The 15,855-nt window shown below is 35.6% G+C and overlaps 8 protein-coding genes across 11 annotated transcripts; 5 read left to right on the forward strand and 3 right to left on the reverse strand.

Annotated features, from left to right (window-relative positions):
* The first annotated feature begins 6 nt into the window (after positions 1-6).
* On the forward strand, positions 7-676 carry LOC129577458 (uncharacterized). Its single transcript, XM_055464507.1, has one exon. It carries the CDS (start codon positions 72-74, stop codon positions 504-506), a length of 435 nt encoding a protein of 144 aa, XP_055320482.1. The 5' UTR covers positions 7-71; the 3' UTR covers positions 507-676.
* Positions 677-739: 63 nt separating this feature from the next.
* On the forward strand, positions 740-2,269 carry LOC129577455 (uncharacterized). Its single transcript, XM_055464491.1, has 3 exons — positions 740-1,209; positions 1,294-1,426; positions 1,493-2,269. Exons 1-3 carry the CDS (start codon positions 975-977, stop codon positions 2,049-2,051), a joined length of 927 nt encoding a protein of 308 aa, XP_055320466.1. The 5' UTR covers positions 740-974; the 3' UTR covers positions 2,052-2,269.
* A 1,550-nt stretch (positions 2,270-3,819) lies between these two features.
* Positions 3,820-5,432, reverse strand: LOC129577450 (phosphatidate cytidylyltransferase, mitochondrial-like). The gene is made up of 3 exons (XM_055464479.1): positions 5,290-5,432; positions 4,850-5,217; positions 3,820-4,770 (listed from the first exon to the last, which is right to left on the reverse strand). Exons 2-3 carry the CDS (start codon positions 5,118-5,120, stop codon positions 4,088-4,090), a joined length of 954 nt encoding a protein of 317 aa, XP_055320454.1. The 5' UTR covers positions 5,121-5,217; positions 5,290-5,432; the 3' UTR covers positions 3,820-4,087.
* A 62-nt stretch (positions 5,433-5,494) lies between these two features.
* Positions 5,495-7,350, forward strand: LOC129577444 (uncharacterized). The gene is made up of 2 exons (XM_055464465.1): positions 5,495-6,819; positions 6,902-7,350. The coding sequence occupies exon 1, from the start codon at positions 5,722-5,724 to the stop codon at positions 6,796-6,798; it is 1,077 nt and encodes a 358-aa protein (XP_055320440.1). The 5' UTR covers positions 5,495-5,721; the 3' UTR covers positions 6,799-6,819; positions 6,902-7,350.
* Positions 7,351-7,764: 414 nt separating this feature from the next.
* Positions 7,765-9,256, forward strand: LOC129577462 (uncharacterized). Its single transcript, XM_055464555.1, has 3 exons — positions 7,765-8,131; positions 8,240-8,372; positions 8,438-9,256. The coding sequence occupies exons 1-3, from the start codon at positions 7,915-7,917 to the stop codon at positions 8,445-8,447; spliced, it is 360 nt and encodes a 119-aa protein (XP_055320530.1). The 5' UTR covers positions 7,765-7,914; the 3' UTR covers positions 8,448-9,256.
* On the forward strand, positions 8,444-9,256 carry LOC129577461 (uncharacterized). The gene has a single exon (XM_055464540.1). It carries the CDS (start codon positions 8,448-8,450, stop codon positions 9,021-9,023), a length of 576 nt encoding a protein of 191 aa, XP_055320515.1. The 5' UTR covers positions 8,444-8,447; the 3' UTR covers positions 9,024-9,256.
* On the reverse strand, positions 9,225-10,933 carry LOC129577459 (mitochondrial glutamate carrier 1-like). The gene is made up of 6 exons (XM_055464523.1): positions 10,833-10,933; positions 10,589-10,723; positions 10,361-10,510; positions 9,543-10,007; positions 9,438-9,478; positions 9,225-9,362 (listed from the first exon to the last, which is right to left on the reverse strand). The coding sequence occupies exons 1-6, from the start codon at positions 10,877-10,879 to the stop codon at positions 9,268-9,270; spliced, it is 933 nt and encodes a 310-aa protein (XP_055320498.1). The 5' UTR covers positions 10,880-10,933; the 3' UTR covers positions 9,225-9,267.
* A 931-nt stretch (positions 10,934-11,864) lies between these two features.
* On the reverse strand, positions 11,865-15,509 carry LOC129577482 (mitochondrial glutamate carrier 1-like). 4 transcript variants are annotated; one of them, XM_055464611.1, is made up of 6 exons: positions 15,170-15,509; positions 13,937-14,006; positions 13,552-13,686; positions 13,291-13,440; positions 12,724-13,200; positions 11,865-12,659 (listed from the first exon to the last, which is right to left on the reverse strand). In XM_055464611.1, exons 2-6 carry the CDS (start codon positions 13,987-13,989, stop codon positions 12,515-12,517), a joined length of 960 nt encoding a protein of 319 aa, XP_055320586.1. In that variant the 5' UTR covers positions 13,990-14,006; positions 15,170-15,509; the 3' UTR covers positions 11,865-12,514. The 4 variants fall into 4 exon arrangements, with proteins under 4 accessions (XP_055320586.1, XP_055320597.1, XP_055320617.1 ...); XM_055464622.1 differs by having other exon boundaries at positions 15,282-15,442; XM_055464642.1 differs by having other exon boundaries at positions 15,067-15,175.
* Between the last annotated feature and the right edge of the window lie 346 nt (positions 15,510-15,855).

Below are 15,855 nucleotides of genomic sequence, written 5' to 3' on the forward strand. Positions count from 1 at the left end.
AATTGGCCCATATCAAATGCACTGGAACGGCGTCCACTAAGAAGGGTGCCAAGCAAATTGCAGCTCAATCGATGTTATCGTTTGTGCAAAATATTTCGCAGAATGAGAATCAACAGCAATTGGCCACTGTGGATGCTGAACCAGCGGAAAAAACATTCCGCACGTATCGCGAATTGAAAAAGTCTGATATCAAACCGATTTCGATTCGAATACGCGATCGTAATAATTACTTTATGAGATTGCCGGGCGAAGATCGTCAAGCCGTTTATGAAATACTGAAAAGTGATGGTGCAACAATTGGCACCAACAAAGATAAAGTGGATTTGATTTGTAAAACTCTGAAAATTCGGTACGATATCAAAGAGATTCCGGATCATCCACAGAAACATAAGTTTTTCGTGCTACTTGACGACTACGATTGCGTTATTGTTGGCAAAGAGCCCTACTTATACGATCGCATTATTGAATACTTCAAAATTATGATGAATTTTATCAATATCTACTAATTTATTTGTCCAAAGAATCTTCATATATATATATATATTGTTCGCTTAATTTGTTTAAAAATCGATTTGTTCGCATGTATCCATCATTATATTCCAATCTGCCTTTATGCATATACATATTTGATTTCATAAATAAAGAGAATGAAAAGATTGAATAATAAATAAAGAAAGTAAATTTTGCATTTGTATCAGTGTGTGAGTGATTGCAAGCCATTGACCAGTTTAAGTTTGACAGAAACGAGCACTGCACACTTTGACAGTTTGCCTTGCTATGAATTGACAGCAGAGAGCGCAATACAAACATTTCGTTGTGAAATTCAGTCGATTCGGAGCGGAACTTGGATTCGGAATGTTTGTCGGCTTTTAAATTGACTGCGAATTTAAATTTTTAAATCACTTTTCACTAAACTCGGTTGAACCATTCGAAATATTGAAAATTCATGTCGTGAAAATGTCCAAACACAAACCATGTCATCCACTGAAGCACCGATGAAGCGAAAACTGGGCTCGACGGAAAAAACACCGGTAACTGTATTACAAGAATTGTGCGTGCAAGAAAATGAGCTTGTGGTATTCGAATATGTTCCGCATGAAACCGATTCGACAATGTTTTCCTGCCTCGTAGCCGCTTTTGATTTGGTTTCTAGCGGCTCGGGCCGATCGAAAAAAGAAGCAAAACATGAAGCCAGTGAACATCTAATGGGTTAGTACTATTGAGACATTTTCCTAGATGACAGTCTATTTTTACATTTTTTTTTCTTCAATATTTCTTGTTATTTGAATACAGCTCAGCTAGCAAAAATGGATCGATTCAAACAGAAGCTGCAAAAAGTGCCAGAAACACCGCGTCCAATATCGGACAGTGATGCAATCGCAGTTTTGCTTGAAATTTGTGTGCAACGAAATTTTCCAATGCCAACGTAAGACTCTTCTTTGGTTTAATGTGGATTTCAAACAGATACATATTCAATTGACACGCTTTTTAGGTTTGAATTGATGCAATCAGGTGGCGAACCACATCCCCCGATGTTTACTTACGTCTGTCAAGTGTCGAAAATCAAGCGCACCGGCACATTTTCAACCAAAAAGGGTGCCAGACAAATTGCTGCCCGTGAAGTGCTTGAGATCGTGCAAAATTGTGTACAAAACGAGGAAAAAAAACTAATTGCCACCATCGATGCGGAACCACCAGAGAAAGTATTCCGTGCATATCGTGAGCTCAAAGAAATTCCGGCTAAACCAAAGGCCCATCGATTGCGTGACCGACACAATTTCTTCCTACGTTTACCTGAAGCCGATCGTAATGCTGCTAAAAAGATTTTGATGGATGATTTTTCTGTTATCTACGGCACGGCCAAGGACCGTGTTGGCCTGGTATGCTCTGCCCTCAAACATGAATACAAAGTCATCGATATTCCGAACCATCGACAACAGTTCAAGGCTTTCTATTTACTTGACGATTATGACTGTCTTATCACGGCCAAAGAAGAAGACTTGTACGACCGCGTCATTGCTTACCTCAAAACGATGCTAGATCTTCAATAGTTATAAGTGAAATTGTCTCGAAAAATGTTATTATTGACCAAATTCTGTAAATTTTGATATCAATATTACGCGTTCAAATCTAGAATTTTCATTCCAGTTCAGTTCAGTTGTTTCCATCGTTTTGGAATATTCATATATTTCGTATTTTACATATAGTTTCGCATATGTAGTTATACTATTCAAATAAATATGTTTTTTATTGGAAAATCCTACATACATGAAATGCCATTTGTTTGAATACGCACTAGTGGTGCTTGTTCAAACGTGCGTTGAGTGTGTTTTGAACGCGTTGCGTTTATACAACGACGAGTGAGATTTATCTGATAAATCCATCGCATAAATTTATTTAGTGCAAATGAATTCCGCTCAAAATAAACTCTGGTTTTGTTCATTGCATGTTCTGGGAGAAATCGAAGCAACTCTTGTCTGGTGTGTGTTCTGATGTTTATTATTTTCCCTCACTGACCTGCTTCAATGCAAGATAGTATGAGACTGAAGAGCGTATCAACTGTAAAGCAATAGACGGAATTCGTTTGTTTTTTTTGTGAACAAGATTTCCATAACATCACTCACCTTTGGGAATGTTTCCAAAGAGGTGGTGAAGATATATCCACTGAATTCGAAAGGAATTTGGCTTTAACGAATGATTGGTGCGATCAGTTTTTGTTGTTGCAAAGGCAAAGAATACCAGCGAGTATTGTAGATTATATTTGCCATGTCAGCTGTTTTGACGGTTATTTTGGTTGCAAAGTAACACGTTAAATAAACCAGGAGGAGTTGAAAGAACAAGACATACATGCGCATCACAAACTCGACAGATAGATTTTGTACGCTTTCCTCAAATGATCGAATCGCCAATACCACATACGTCACAAATATCGAAAATTGAACAAATTGCGGACCAGACATCAAGGTCCTCGCAGATTTCATAATGCTGCGAACAGAAATTTTTTGAGTTTAGTTATACTCAAAGTGAAATATAAATAAAAATAATTCTATCATTTACCCCCAAAATATCGGAATGCAGTTGAATAAGATTATTAAGAGTGCTCTGGGTGATAGACTCTTTTTGATGATTCTCCTCGGTTACGGATGCGTCAAGCTTCGATGCAACTGTACTGAAATCGGCGAACAATGCACCAATGTACGTACACATTCCGACGAAGTATGCACAAAAAGTTGAAAACATTGCTAAATATGCTAGTAAATATGCTGCTGATGCCAGCAGTTGAACTACAAAAGCCAATACAAATTCAGGCGGATCGTCTTCATTGGTGAAAATCCTAGAGATAATAAATTAAGACCAATCTAATCATTCAACGATCGCACCAAGACGAAGAATAAAATACTTTGTTGTCAATGGCGATCGGCGAAACTCCGATCCAGGAAAACCAAAGGTTAAAATTTGTGGTCCAAAAAAGGAGACTATACTTGATGAGCATAACCTCAACAGGTATGAGCAGAAAATGTTATTAATTTTTTCCGTCTTTTGGTAAATATTGAACGCGTCGGGAGATGAATCACATCCTTAGAATAGAGACATTTGAAATAAATACAAAGTTGTCTACTGTTTGGAGAATCAATGCATATGTCTTACTTTGATTGATCAAAAGCTGTAGACGGTCCATTAGATCAATAAGAAGATCTCTCTTTGCTATTAAACATATCAAAATCAGTTGTATTTGTACTGTACCTGCGGTTATATTTAGAGGCCAAATTATTGCCGTTAAATCGAAGTTATTGTCGAAACAGAACCAAAAACATGGTATCAATATCAAATTAATTGGCAACAAGTATATGTAATAAAATTGCCAATCTGAAACTTCATAAAGGCCGAGATAAATGCCATTTTTATTGGTTAGATTAAGAAATTTTAACATCGTACAACACTCTCTCAAAACAACAAAGTTTTAATACTCTTTATTTGGAAAAATCTTTCTTGTTTAAAGCGAAAAACCATGCAAACCATCCATGTTGTGGAAAAAATACAAGGAAAAACTAAAACAATAGACAAAATTCATTCAATTGTTTTTTAATCATTTTGAAAATGTTTTTAGTGCTTTTTTTGAGCCATATTCAATCGCTTTGAACACACCGGCTGTGGGAATATTTTTTAATGTTTGTCTAATGCTGTTATCTCGATTGATAGCCCTGATGGCTGATTTAACTCCACTGCCAAAATCAGGCTTATGAGCTAACTCTGGCAATGACTCATTTAACAATTCTTGAATTCGCTTTGGTAATGCTTGTAAGTGCTCAAGTACAGAATCATATGATTTCGTCTGTTGAATTCTCGTATCGCACACTTTTGATAGGTCAGGCACATGAATGCAATGTAACATATTCTGCAGATATGGTTTGTACAATTTGAGAAATGCATCTAGTTGCGGTTCAACGAGGTTTTTCACTTTGTCTTTTTTCTCGCCGAAAAACATTCGAAAGTCACCGTCATAGCTAATATTAGCAACTGTATGAAATAATTCCAAATAGGTAAATCGCTCGGGCAATTGCAAGAGTGCAGTGTGTAGAGCATTTTCAAAATTCTTTGCCATATCGTTCCTCAGTTCGGCATTCGGTTCGATTAGTGTTTTGACTGGCTTATGCAATCGGCCAGCAACGTATAAATGAGACCAATGGCACAAATCGTCACTGAGGTCCTGCGTTCGAATCACACCATATTTTATTGTGGTGTGTTTGTCAATTGGTATTAAGGTGTTACCTAAAATGTTTACAAAATAAACATAAAAATCGATTTTTGCATCAATCAGAAGGAATCCAATGAAGCCACAAGTTCTTACAGTAGACACCAGCTGCATATCGTTGATATTCTCCAATTATTTTGGAACCCAAAAGCCGCATCCACGAATAATCATGGGGATTTCTCTCCAAATTTCGTTTATGCCATTCAAATGCATCGTCTACGCACAGCACCAAATCAATCATTGCATCTTTCTGCGCTTTGTCATTGTAACCCGTTTGCTTTTTCACACCAGATCCATATGCAAAGCAGTATGTTAATTTTCCCGGAAATCTCTGCAAAATTCGCTGTGTCAATGAGTTTGACAACATTTTCCCCCACTGAATTGAATTCAGTCAACATAAATGGAAATATGCCGCTTCACTTGGTACATTTGATCGACGAGTGATTTTGAATTGATTTGGGCGTCTAGAATAAGAATAAAGCGTAGATGGAATATTTTTATATTTTGTTAAATTGGAATATTTAAATTAAACTTACCAACAGACCATTCTCAAAACCAACGAAAAATATAACCTAAGTCGTGTGTTGTCACTTTTGATTTGACATTTTACTGTATCTGTCAGTGCCAACGGTTTGTGAGTATTTACGAAAGGGAGACACACTGTGCCGCTTCAGTAGCTTTTCAGTTGTTCAAGATGAAGCCGAAATTTCCTTGTTGTGAAATCAACAAAAAGGCATCAAAGTGGGAACCACAAAAAACCGTGGAATGTGCTCACTGTGAATGCGTTTTCGAAAAAAACGAGCAATTAGATGACCACATTCACGAAATCCACGATGTACAGTTCACTGGCAAACGACAATTAGTGTGCTGTGAGCAGAACGAGTACAAACGAATGAAAAAGAAGTACGAATCACGAATGCCATTATTGTGAATGTGAGTTCCAGAAGAAGTATCAATTGGTGAATCATATGAAGAATGTTCACCAATGTCCAAAATGTCGTCAAATTGTGCTAACCGAGGAGGTTCGAGCCGAACACGAAATCAAACACGAGGAAGAGCAGCGCAAAAAAGAAGAATTGAAGAAAAAGCAGGAGGAAAGAGACGAAGATCTTGTGTTGAATTATGTGAAAACAAACAAGCTTGATGAATATCAACCCGAACCAGATTATAAGCCAAACATCGATTACATCATTGCATGCGGTCTCAATATAGAAGAAATATCGAGATTTGTGAAAAAATTTGATGTCAAAAACATCTTAGCTAGCATCGTTGCCTATTTTGATTTTGACGCTTTTACGTGCGAAGAAATCACCTACTTATTGGAAAACGGTGCAGTGAGAGTTGAGGATGTTGCTTGGTTTCTAGACTTTTTTTCACTTTCATCAAGCAATCATAAAATTCTGTCGGAGTTGGTGGCGTATTTTTTGGACAAAGGCTACAAAATCGAACGAGAATGGGTTGCCAAGGCAATTGATGACGATGCACTAATGGAACGCATAAAACAGAAATACACATACACTTTTGATGAAATATATGGGGCACTTGAAGTGAATCCACTTGACAATCAACTTGATCGCGATGAATTCTACGTGCAAGTTCATAAACACTTTCCCAATCCTGACTTCAAAGATCCGTTTGCCAATCCGTTCATCGATTTCGAAACTATTCTGACCGAACATGTCCATGACCATCTACATAACCGATATTTTTATGACGAAGCGCGTGATAAACTATCCATTGTTGTCGGTTATGAACCCAATCGGCGTGAAATTTCATTGGGCAGCTGTAAAGAAATGTTGAACATGAATTTACAAGATTTGATACAACAATACAACAAGGCAACAGAAGGATACGACTATACTAATGATCAACTCAGCAAGCTGTTTGATAAACGTGAACAAAAACTTGACTATGCAAAAACAAAGAAGGAAAGAGAAGATATTCTAGAGGAATACTTCTATAAAATTGATAAAGATGCTCTATTGGAACGGAATTATATGGCGAATGAGGTGTCGAAGCTGTATTTTGTCATTGCACAAAAGTGAATCACAACATTTCAATTATTGGTAAGTTTTAAACATTGTCTTCCCCCTTTTTCGAAATGTTATCAAATTTTAATTCCTTGTCGTTGGCCAATTATATTTTCAGAAGCCAAAAAAGCAGCCAAGAAGCATAATACCGTAAGAGGAGAGTCTTTTGGATGGTGCGCAAATCGATGCCGTATTAGTTTAAGTACAGTCTACTAAAGAATAATAAACCAAATGTCCAGCTTGAATCTGAATAAGCTCCTACAAAGAAAATGAACCAAACCCATTTGGATTCTTCTCTAACGAAATGATAGCACAAAAACGTTTCTATTTACTTTTCTTTTTTGTCATAAAAGTACCATTAAGATCGTTAAGAATTTTCATTCGCTATTCATTATTCTTTATTTTTATTTTCTAAGATCACAAGCCTATATACAAAACAAAACAATATCAAAACCGATAAAGTATTACTCGTGAAGTAAAAAATAAAATATGATGAAATAAAATAAATTATGGAGGAAAGGATGTCTCTGCAAGCAGTTGCTCCTATTCCTTTGTGTAGACCAAAAATGCATTTTTATTGTAAAAACATTCCCATCCCTTGGTGGCCGAAGTTAACGCTACAGACTTATTGGGTGTTTTGGATTGAATCGTCTATCGTGAATTTTAAGCAGTTTAATCGAAATCACGGCAATAATAAGGTAAATAACATGCATAAAATGAAATCCAACTACTTGAATTTCAAAGAAAAATACTAAAAAAACAATAACAATTGGAATAAACATTGACATTTCATATTGAAGAGTCGAATAAGCTGATTACAAACGGATTCTATTCTTGCTATTCTGGTTTATTTGAATACCTCTACTCATATCATATGTTTTGAATACAGATGGAAAAAATGTCACAAATGTAAACAGTGTTAGCCGATACATCATTTTCGAACTCAGTTCATTTTGACGTTTCTCTGTGAGTGCCTTCCAGTGACATAATCTGACGTTGACTCACTGTGTTTACGGTGTGAAATTCATTGTTCAATCGGCAAAGTTGCGGAACGTTTCATTTCGACGCAATATTTTTCATTAATTTATAAATTTATTTATTGAGCTCATAAACAAGCCGAAAGTATCAATTATGCCACATCCATTGGGTTCGTCGGAAAAAACACCGGTCGCTGCATTGCATGAGTTTTGTGTACAGAACGATGAGGTGTTGATGTTTGATGAAAATGTGCAACATAAGACCGATCTCAAAATGTTCTCTTGCATTGCAACTGCGTTCGATTTGTATGCCAGAGGCTCGGGCCGATCGAAAAAAGAAGCCAAACATGATGCTAGCGCAAAATTAATTGGTAAGCAACTTTGACGATACGAGTAAATAAGCCAGTATTTTTGGTTGAAAAATCAGAAAATGAATTAGCAATTGTTTTTAATGTTTCGTAACTTCCTCTTTATTATAGCTAAGCTGAAAAGTCTGGATCGATTCAAACATACATTTCAAAAAGTACCGATAACACCACGACCAACATCCGACAGTGATGCCGTCATGGCTTTACGTGACATCTGTGTCCAGCGAAATTGGCCACTTCCGACGTATGATTCATTGGTATTAATTCACATTTCGAATGGATTCTCACATTGTCACTTTCTTTTTTTAGATTTCATTAGATGCAATCATGTGGACAGCCCCATGCGCCGATATTTACGTACGTTTGCCAAATAGCAAGTATCAAACGCACCGGCACATTTTCAACGAAAAAAGGTGCAAAGCAAATCGCTACTCGCGCAGTGATCGACGTCGTACAGAATTTTGGACTAAATGAGGAACAAATGCAAGTTGCGACTGTTGTTGATGCTGAACAAAAGGAAAGGGGCGCCGTTGATGCTGAACCATTGCCCACATACAATGAACTCAAAGAATCACAGGCAAAACTGTGGACGCCACGAATACGCGATCGACACAACTATTTTCTTCAGCTACCCAAAGACGACCGAAATGAAGCCGAAAAGATTTTGATGGATGATTCATCTACCATCTATGGCACCAGCAAAAACAAGGTTGATCTGATATGCGCTGCTCTCAAACTCAAATACAACGTCATCGATATTCCGAACCATCAACAAGAGTTCAAGGTTTTCTACTTGCATGGCAATCATGACTGTGTTATTGCGGCCAAAGAAACAGACGTGTACGACCGCGTCATTGATCATTTCAAAACAATGCTGAACCTTCAGAAATTTTGAACAATCATCTTTCAAAGGGAGTCTATTTATACGTCTATCTATTTTGGTTGAGCAAAAAATGTTGCTTTTTATGAATATGACTGAAATCTACAGTTTTAGATGTTAATATCGAAATACATTTAGATTAAGTCATTTCAGTAATGATATCCGAAAGTCGGAACTAAATTCTCGGGACTTTCACTAAATTCATTCATTTATGCAACTTTGGAGCAATAAATTACTTTCAATGTAAATTGTATTGTTTTTAAATTCCAAACAAATTCTCTGCTACACTAAAGAAATAAACCATTTGCACGATGCCAAAAAGCGGTGCGATGACCATCATGCGACAAAGGCCACCTAAATGTGCACAATTTATAATTAATATCAATCAAATCATTAAAATGTTCACATTTTGGAAAATTTTTGACTTACCCTTGAAAAATGCTGTCGGTGCTTCGTACCTCAGTGTCTTCCTGCAACCCAAATCAATTGACATAAACACTTGACGCAGATTTTATTCAAAAAGTTTCAACCTACCTCATACAATCTATGATTCCATTGTACTGTATTTCCCCTTCAGCTCTATTAAGTATTTGAAGTCTGGTTTTGACCACATCAAATGGCGTTACGCTTAATGCAGCCAATGAACCTGCGGCACAACCAGACGCAAACGATACGAAAAATGCGGCATCGTTACTGCGGTTACTTTTTCGCGGTCCAAATTGATTTAATGTGGCAAACAATGGGAAATAAATGATTGAGAAAAAGATATCTCTACAAGCAGTCGCTCCGATCCCTTTGTACTGTCCGAAAATGCCTTTTTTCCGCAACAATTCTAGAGCAATTTTGGTTGCCGAAGGTTTCTCTATTGTTTTCGATTTGACCGATTGTTTTCGTGTATCTTGCAATTGAATTTTCAGCAATTCCATCGGAGTTGTAACACTAATTTGGAACATACCAGCCAAAGCTCCAGCGGCCATCTGATGGGTGACGGGCAATTTTCTGATGAAGATATTTAATTTTATCTTGAATTTTTTATTTCATTTTCCATTAAGATTCATATATTCAAATTAATTCAATTCGATATAATAAATATAAAAAGTTCAAAAAGAACGAGGCGTAAATTCTTGCAGATTTTTATACCATTGTGCTTTCAAGCATTAGTGGAGAAGGTACGTACTCAAATACACTGTATTTCAGTACTTTTGATTGGTAAATAATCATGGCGGCTCCATATTATTGCAAAAAGCACAAATGGTATAAAGCCTTCACACGTTCTTTCACAACTTTGTGGCCCAATTGAATAAAATCAAACGCAGTTTACATAGCAATAAAGCCAATCGATGTGATCATACCCATTTTTTGTGGCAAACTTATGGCGGAAAAAATCGTTGGCAACTAGTTTAACGGCTTTCTCGGGTGTCACAAATAGTACAGTCACCGCTGATCCTCTGTACATACCCAAGAATCCATCTGCTCGGTAAGTCTTTCTGAAGCAATCCAACCTGTATTACAAAATTAAAATTACATTAAAATTATGGGAAAAAACGCCAAATGAAATCAAATGAAAGAAAAAAACTTACATGGATTTGTACAATTTCTCACCATTTGGACCAACTGATTGATTTTGCAATCGTGTCTTCACTAAATCCAATGGGAATACACATGTTATGCCTACAATTCCAGCAATTCCACCGTTTATGACCTTAGGAAGCAATCTTATATAGAAAGAGCACATAAAAATTTGAACAAAAATGTCATTCTTTTTTTTAGTTTATCTGTGAAAATAAATATTCCAAAGCTTTATAAAAAATATTGATAACTTACGCAAATCGCTTTGTTTTAATTTCAACTGCTGCTGCAGTTTCTTTCATTGTCTAATAAAATATTATCTTGTATTTTTAATAATTTTGAACGTCTTTAGTCGGGAATATTCCACGTAATGGAGTGAAAAGAAATGACATAAGAATCTAAGCAGCCTTGTTCTATCTCTGAAAAATATCCAAGAGTACAAGATTGCTTATGTGAACTTCGCATATACAGAGAAGCATTCAAAATATCAAAGTCAAAATGCATTATTTCGTTTTCGTTTTCGTTATTTGTCATTGAGCCGGAATACAGGAAAACAATCAAATCTTGTGTAATTGTATCGATTTTTGATTGAATCATGCTCTAGTTATCGAATTTGGATACCAATGTGAAACCTTTGTGTTAATAAACGTTCATAGAAGTCGAAATTTCTTATCAATTTCTCGACTTTGAGCTTCATCTGACACATTTATTAATTTCATTCTTATAATTTTCATCACTTTTATCATTTTTTAAAGTGAAGTATGGCTGATAAGTTTATTTTCAATACAAATTTCCATGTTTTGAATTTTGATCAATTGTTCGAAAGGAAGTTTTGTCTAATCTCATTGATCCTTCCGAAAACATTCGACTCTTCAACTACAGATCATTTTTGCCATGGGTTATTGATAGTCTCTGATTCAAATCACCTAAATATTTAACCATTTCCGAAATTGACATGTGTATCCATTAGTATTAGCACTCTTTTCAGAAGTTTAACTTCAAAAATGAAGCAAGAAGGGTTTCAAGCCACTATTTCATATAATACTGTTATAAAATGTAAACGTGGATCAAAAGTTGGAATAAAAAGTTTTAAAAGAACAAAATTTGTACCTACATCATATGCTTCACTAAATACAAGAGACAGATAAAAACAAAAACATCGATGGTTCGTGTGTACTACTCACCTGTCTATTTGTTTGAGAAATATCTAACTATGTTGATGTGCTTGTATTCATTTTGACGAGTTTCTACCAACAAAAATAGAATTTTTAATTGAAAAACTTCATATTTTTTAGCTTCATATTTCTTTTGTTTTATTCATTTTTGCTGACTAAATACAATCTCATGATATATCGTTCGCAGAATATTCCATTCCAAATAAATAAATGATACGTGATCACATCACATTATTACCGATTGAATATGGTATATCAACTGAACAATTTTTTTTTCTCCATTAAAACATTTAAAACTTCATAAATTAGACCATTTTGCTTGGCTTACAATCTGATATTTATATATTCCGGTTAATTGAGATAATATTTCCTGTAAAATCAAACACTTCATAACAAAAGAACGGATCTCTCGATCTGTCTTCATTCCATTTCCATTTTTAACACAGTAAAATACATAAATAAACTCTTCAGTTATCAGACAATATATCCAACGACACACGTACAACAGGTAATTATTGTCAAGCATTTCTAATTGTGGCTTATCGTATATTGATTTTGGTTTTGGTGACGGGCGGTAATACTTCACCAGGATTTCATTGAGTTCATCAGCGTGCATAAAATCGGAGTACACGTAGGGGCCTTAGATGCCTTAATCTAGTTCTATTATGACTGAATTATGTGTTATGGACATTCAAGCAGTTTTGTTTTAACTATATATGTGCACTATGTGAGTCGCGTTGTACCATAGTTGGTTGGCAGTGTTTATTTATTTTTGGTTCCTAGCAATGCTTCGGCTACACCCAAGAAGTACACCATTTGTGCGATACCAAACAATGGCGCAATGACAATCATTCGACACAGACCGCCCTTGAAGAATGCTTGCGGTCCTTCGTGTTTTAGCGTTTTTCTGGAAACAAAGCACATTTTGATTCATTTTTTCTTTTTCGAAATAATTATCACGTTGAAATTACCCAATGCAATCGAAAATGCCGTTGAATTGCATTTCACCCTCGGCCTTTTTGAGCGCTTGTAGTCGAGTTTTGATTACATCAAATGGATTCACAGCCAAAGCAGCCAACGAACCAGCGGCACATCCGGATGCAAATGATACGAAGAACGCAGCCTCGCCACTGCCATCATTTTTACGTGGACCAAATTGATTCAATGTCGCAAACAATGGGAAGTAAACAATTGAAAATGAAACATCACGCAAAGTTGTTGCTCCAATTCCCTTGTATAGACCGAAAATTCCCTTCTCTCGGAACAGTTCGAGAGCAATTTTTGTGGCAGATGTTTTTGGCACAGTTTTACCCGCCAATTTGGCTTGAGCCGCAACACGTCCGGCGTCCTGCATTTGAATCTTCAACAATTCCATCGGAGTTGTAATTATAATCTGACACAAACCAGCCAAACCACCAGCTGCCATTTGACGAGTGACAGGTAATTTCCTGAAGAAAAAAAGAAGAGAAAGACATTTTCAAGTTATTCACTCGGCTTTCATTTTGATGCTTAATATGCATTGATCATTCAATTCTTACCCATCTTTAGTAGTCAAATGATGACGAAAGAAATCATTGGCAGCCAGTTTAATGGCCTTTTCTGGGGTGATAAGCAAAATATTCACGGCTGACCCTTTGTACATGCCAAAATAGCCCTCAGCTCGATAAGTTTTCTTAAAACAATCCAACCTGTTTGTAGAGAATTTACACAAAGTATTTAATACAAATCGAATTTTCGATGATTACCGAACATTTTCTTTGAAAAAATTCAATTTCAAGAATGAGAAACAAAATACTTACATGGATTTGTACATTTTTTCACCATTTGGACCCACTTGCTGGTTTTGTAAGCGAGTTTTCACTAAATCCAATGGAAAGACGCATGACACACCAATAATTCCAGCTATACCACCGTTTATGATCTTTGGAAGTAATCTAAAAATGAAGGAATCATATCATTTGATTTAAAAACTTTGGTAAATTAAAAAAAAATTATAAAAAATATAATTCTTCTATTGAGAGAAAGAAAGTGAAATAGCAAATTGTTCGAAACGAACAAAAAATCAAAATAAAGTGAAAATGATAAATTGAGAAAAGAAAATTTATTAAAAATCAAGTTTGTGAACATTGTTTACTGAACAATTCAATTGTCAATGAAAAAAATTCAATTAAAAAGACATCTTACGCAAATTGTTTTGTTTTGGGTGGTTCTGCGGCTGTTGTTGATTTCGATGCCATTTTTTTGTATGTGGATGCTGTAATAAAAATGCTTTAATGTCATAATATGCAATTGGTCGTCACGTGAATTTTACTGATACTGTAGAATGACTGAAAAATGTTGCTGGTTTTAGTGTGGATGGCTTGAATAATCTCTCATTTCACTGTTCAGTGTTTATTAAAAATTAAAGTTAGTGCAGAAAATACAGTTGTTATTGAGTTGAAATGTCAGACGTCCAGTTTAAAGCGTCGCACCAGTATGAGAGTCAGCGCCAATGAGTATTAAACTGCCTTTAATTAGGAATTGTCGTTTGAATAACAAAAACAATTTGGTTTTGCATACATATGTGCCTCTTTTTTAAGATGTGCTCGCGCTTTAAATTGCTTTATCAGCGTTTGTTTCATGTGACAACTCTGACGACGTCACTGTGCGATGTTCAATAGATTTCTGAATGAGATTGGAAATACTCAAAGTTTAATCGTTTTTTTTCTACGATAGCGAAATCTCTCCCAAATAATCTCGTTGCTTATCGTATTTGATTTGTTCAATAATTAATTGAACACAATGAGAAAAATATGGGGCATTTGATAAGAGTTATCACAAAGGTCCATATAAAATCACATCACAAAGGCCCATACAAAATCATATTTTATTCGATAGCTGAATTTATCCGGTTATCACGCACACACACACACACACTCACCGAACGAAAATAAAACTATTTTGAGAAAATAACATTGGCATTAGAATGCATTTAACGCAATTTATATGAATATTTCTTTTATTCGAGGCAAAGTACGAGAATAACAAACAAAAATATCAACGAAAAAAATTAACAAATTCTATAATTAGCCGCAAGCCGTGAATATTGGCGTCGTTTGCACACGGGAAGAAATTGAAAAGGAAAAACACATCTATTTGGCAAAATTCGCTGAAATGCTGAAAACGCAGAGCTACAATGTCACAAATGAATGCGAAATCACACATTTTTTCATTTGCGATTCAATCCACAAAATAATTCGTTTCACATGATGATAATTGATCTCAATTCATTAGGAAAGGTTGGACATATTCTGTGACTTTGAAAAATCGATTACACTTTTTGGAATACATTCAGTATAGCAACGCGTTTGTATTCTTTGATTTAATTTTTGACGCGTAGCAAAAGTTTGCTCGCTGAAGTTCATACACAATACACACCTTCTCTTTTATCAAACGATAAGAATATTTCAAGTTTACAGTGAAAACAATGTTAAGAATATGTCAAACACGGAGACAAATGCTTGAATAAATTTAACTGTGACACGAATACCGTGTAAAATCGGTCGACAACAGCAATCAGCCGGAGCAAAATGGTCAAAAAATATGAATTTTTATTGGCCACACACAACAAAATTGCAAATTTACAATCAGCAACAACTGATGTCTGTATGTTGTGCTATGTCAACCACCAGCATCGATTTATACGATGAACTGAAAACACAAATTTCTGCTTTTGCTTTGCCTCTACACATGTTACTCACACATACAGTCGTCTCACTCTCCATTTGCATGCACACAACCACATGCAGCACTTCATTCGTATGGCGCGCATAAATTCTGCGGGTGACGTCACAAAAGTTCATATTGTGAATGAGACATAGTCGGTGGGAAGTTGAATGTTAGATTTTTGTGAGCGTTTTGAATTGGTTGATATTTGTTTGGGATTTGGGGAACTTTTTTTCAATTAAATTAAATATTTTAAACGAAGAAAAAAAAATTGTTTAGTTTTGTTTTTCACAATTCAATTGACATGAGTCAAGAAGCCGGAGAAGATAGTGAATCGCTCGACAACTGACAAGTGTGTCTATTGTGAACCACACATCAATACTTGGTAAACAAACATT

The sequence above is a fragment of the Sitodiplosis mosellana genome, unplaced genomic scaffold (genome assembly GCF_009176505.1).
Source record: "Sitodiplosis mosellana isolate CC-2019 unplaced genomic scaffold, AAFC_SMos_1.0 Smas_scaffold_1, whole genome shotgun sequence".
NCBI lineage: Eukaryota > Metazoa > Arthropoda > Insecta > Diptera > Cecidomyiidae > Sitodiplosis > Sitodiplosis mosellana.

What these genes read in the sequence shown, in the direction of transcription:
- LOC129577462 (XM_055464555.1), top strand. Translation starts at nt 7,915, where the DNA reads ATGCCACATCCATTGGGTTCGTCGGAAAAAACACCGGTCGCTGCATTG. An exon ending in TGCTAGCGCAAAATTAATTG is followed by an intron (nt 8,132 to 8,239) that starts GTAAGCAACTTT and finishes TCTTTATTATAG; the next exon opens with CTAAGCTGAAAAGTCTGGAT.
- LOC129577458 (XM_055464507.1), top strand. Translation starts at nt 72, where the DNA reads ATGTTATCGTTTGTGCAAAATATTTCGCAGAATGAGAATCAACAGCAA.
- LOC129577461 (XM_055464540.1), top strand. Translation starts at nt 8,448, where the DNA reads ATGCAATCATGTGGACAGCCCCATGCGCCGATATTTACGTACGTTTGC.
- LOC129577455 (XM_055464491.1), top strand. Translation starts at nt 975, where the DNA reads ATGTCATCCACTGAAGCACCGATGAAGCGAAAACTGGGCTCGACGGAA. An exon ending in AGCCAGTGAACATCTAATGG is followed by an intron (nt 1,210 to 1,293) that starts GTTAGTACTATT and finishes ATTTGAATACAG; the next exon opens with CTCAGCTAGCAAAAATGGAT. An exon ending in CGAAATTTTCCAATGCCAAC is followed by an intron (nt 1,427 to 1,492) that starts GTAAGACTCTTC and finishes CACGCTTTTTAG; the next exon opens with GTTTGAATTGATGCAATCAG.
- LOC129577444 (XM_055464465.1), top strand. Translation starts at nt 5,722, where the DNA reads ATGAAGAATGTTCACCAATGTCCAAAATGTCGTCAAATTGTGCTAACC.
- LOC129577482 (XM_055464642.1), bottom strand. An exon ending in CATTTGACTACTAAAGATGG is followed by an intron (nt 13,201 to 13,290) that starts GTAAGAATTGAA and finishes TTTTTTCTTCAG; the next exon opens with GAAATTACCTGTCACTCGTC. An exon ending in GGCATTTTCGATTGCATTGG is followed by an intron (nt 12,660 to 12,723) that starts GTAATTTCAACG and finishes CTTTGTTTCCAG; the next exon opens with AAAAACGCTAAAACACGAAG.
- LOC129577450 (XM_055464479.1), bottom strand. Translation starts at nt 5,120, where the DNA reads ATGTTGTCAAACTCATTGACACAGCGAATTTTGCAGAGATTTCCGGGA. An exon ending in ATATGCAGCTGGTGTCTACT is followed by an intron (nt 4,771 to 4,849) that starts GTAAGAACTTGT and finishes TAAACATTTTAG; the next exon opens with GTAACACCTTAATACCAATT.
- LOC129577459 (XM_055464523.1), bottom strand. Translation starts at nt 10,879, where the DNA reads ATGAAAGAAACTGCAGCAGCAGTTGAAATTAAAACAAAGCGATTTGC. An exon ending in ATTAAAACAAAGCGATTTGC is followed by an intron (nt 10,724 to 10,832) that starts GTAAGTTATCAA and finishes TTTCTATATAAG; the next exon opens with ATTGCTTCCTAAGGTCATAA. An exon ending in GAGAAATTGTACAAATCCAT is followed by an intron (nt 10,511 to 10,588) that starts GTAAGTTTTTTT and finishes TTTGTAATACAG; the next exon opens with GTTGGATTGCTTCAGAAAGA.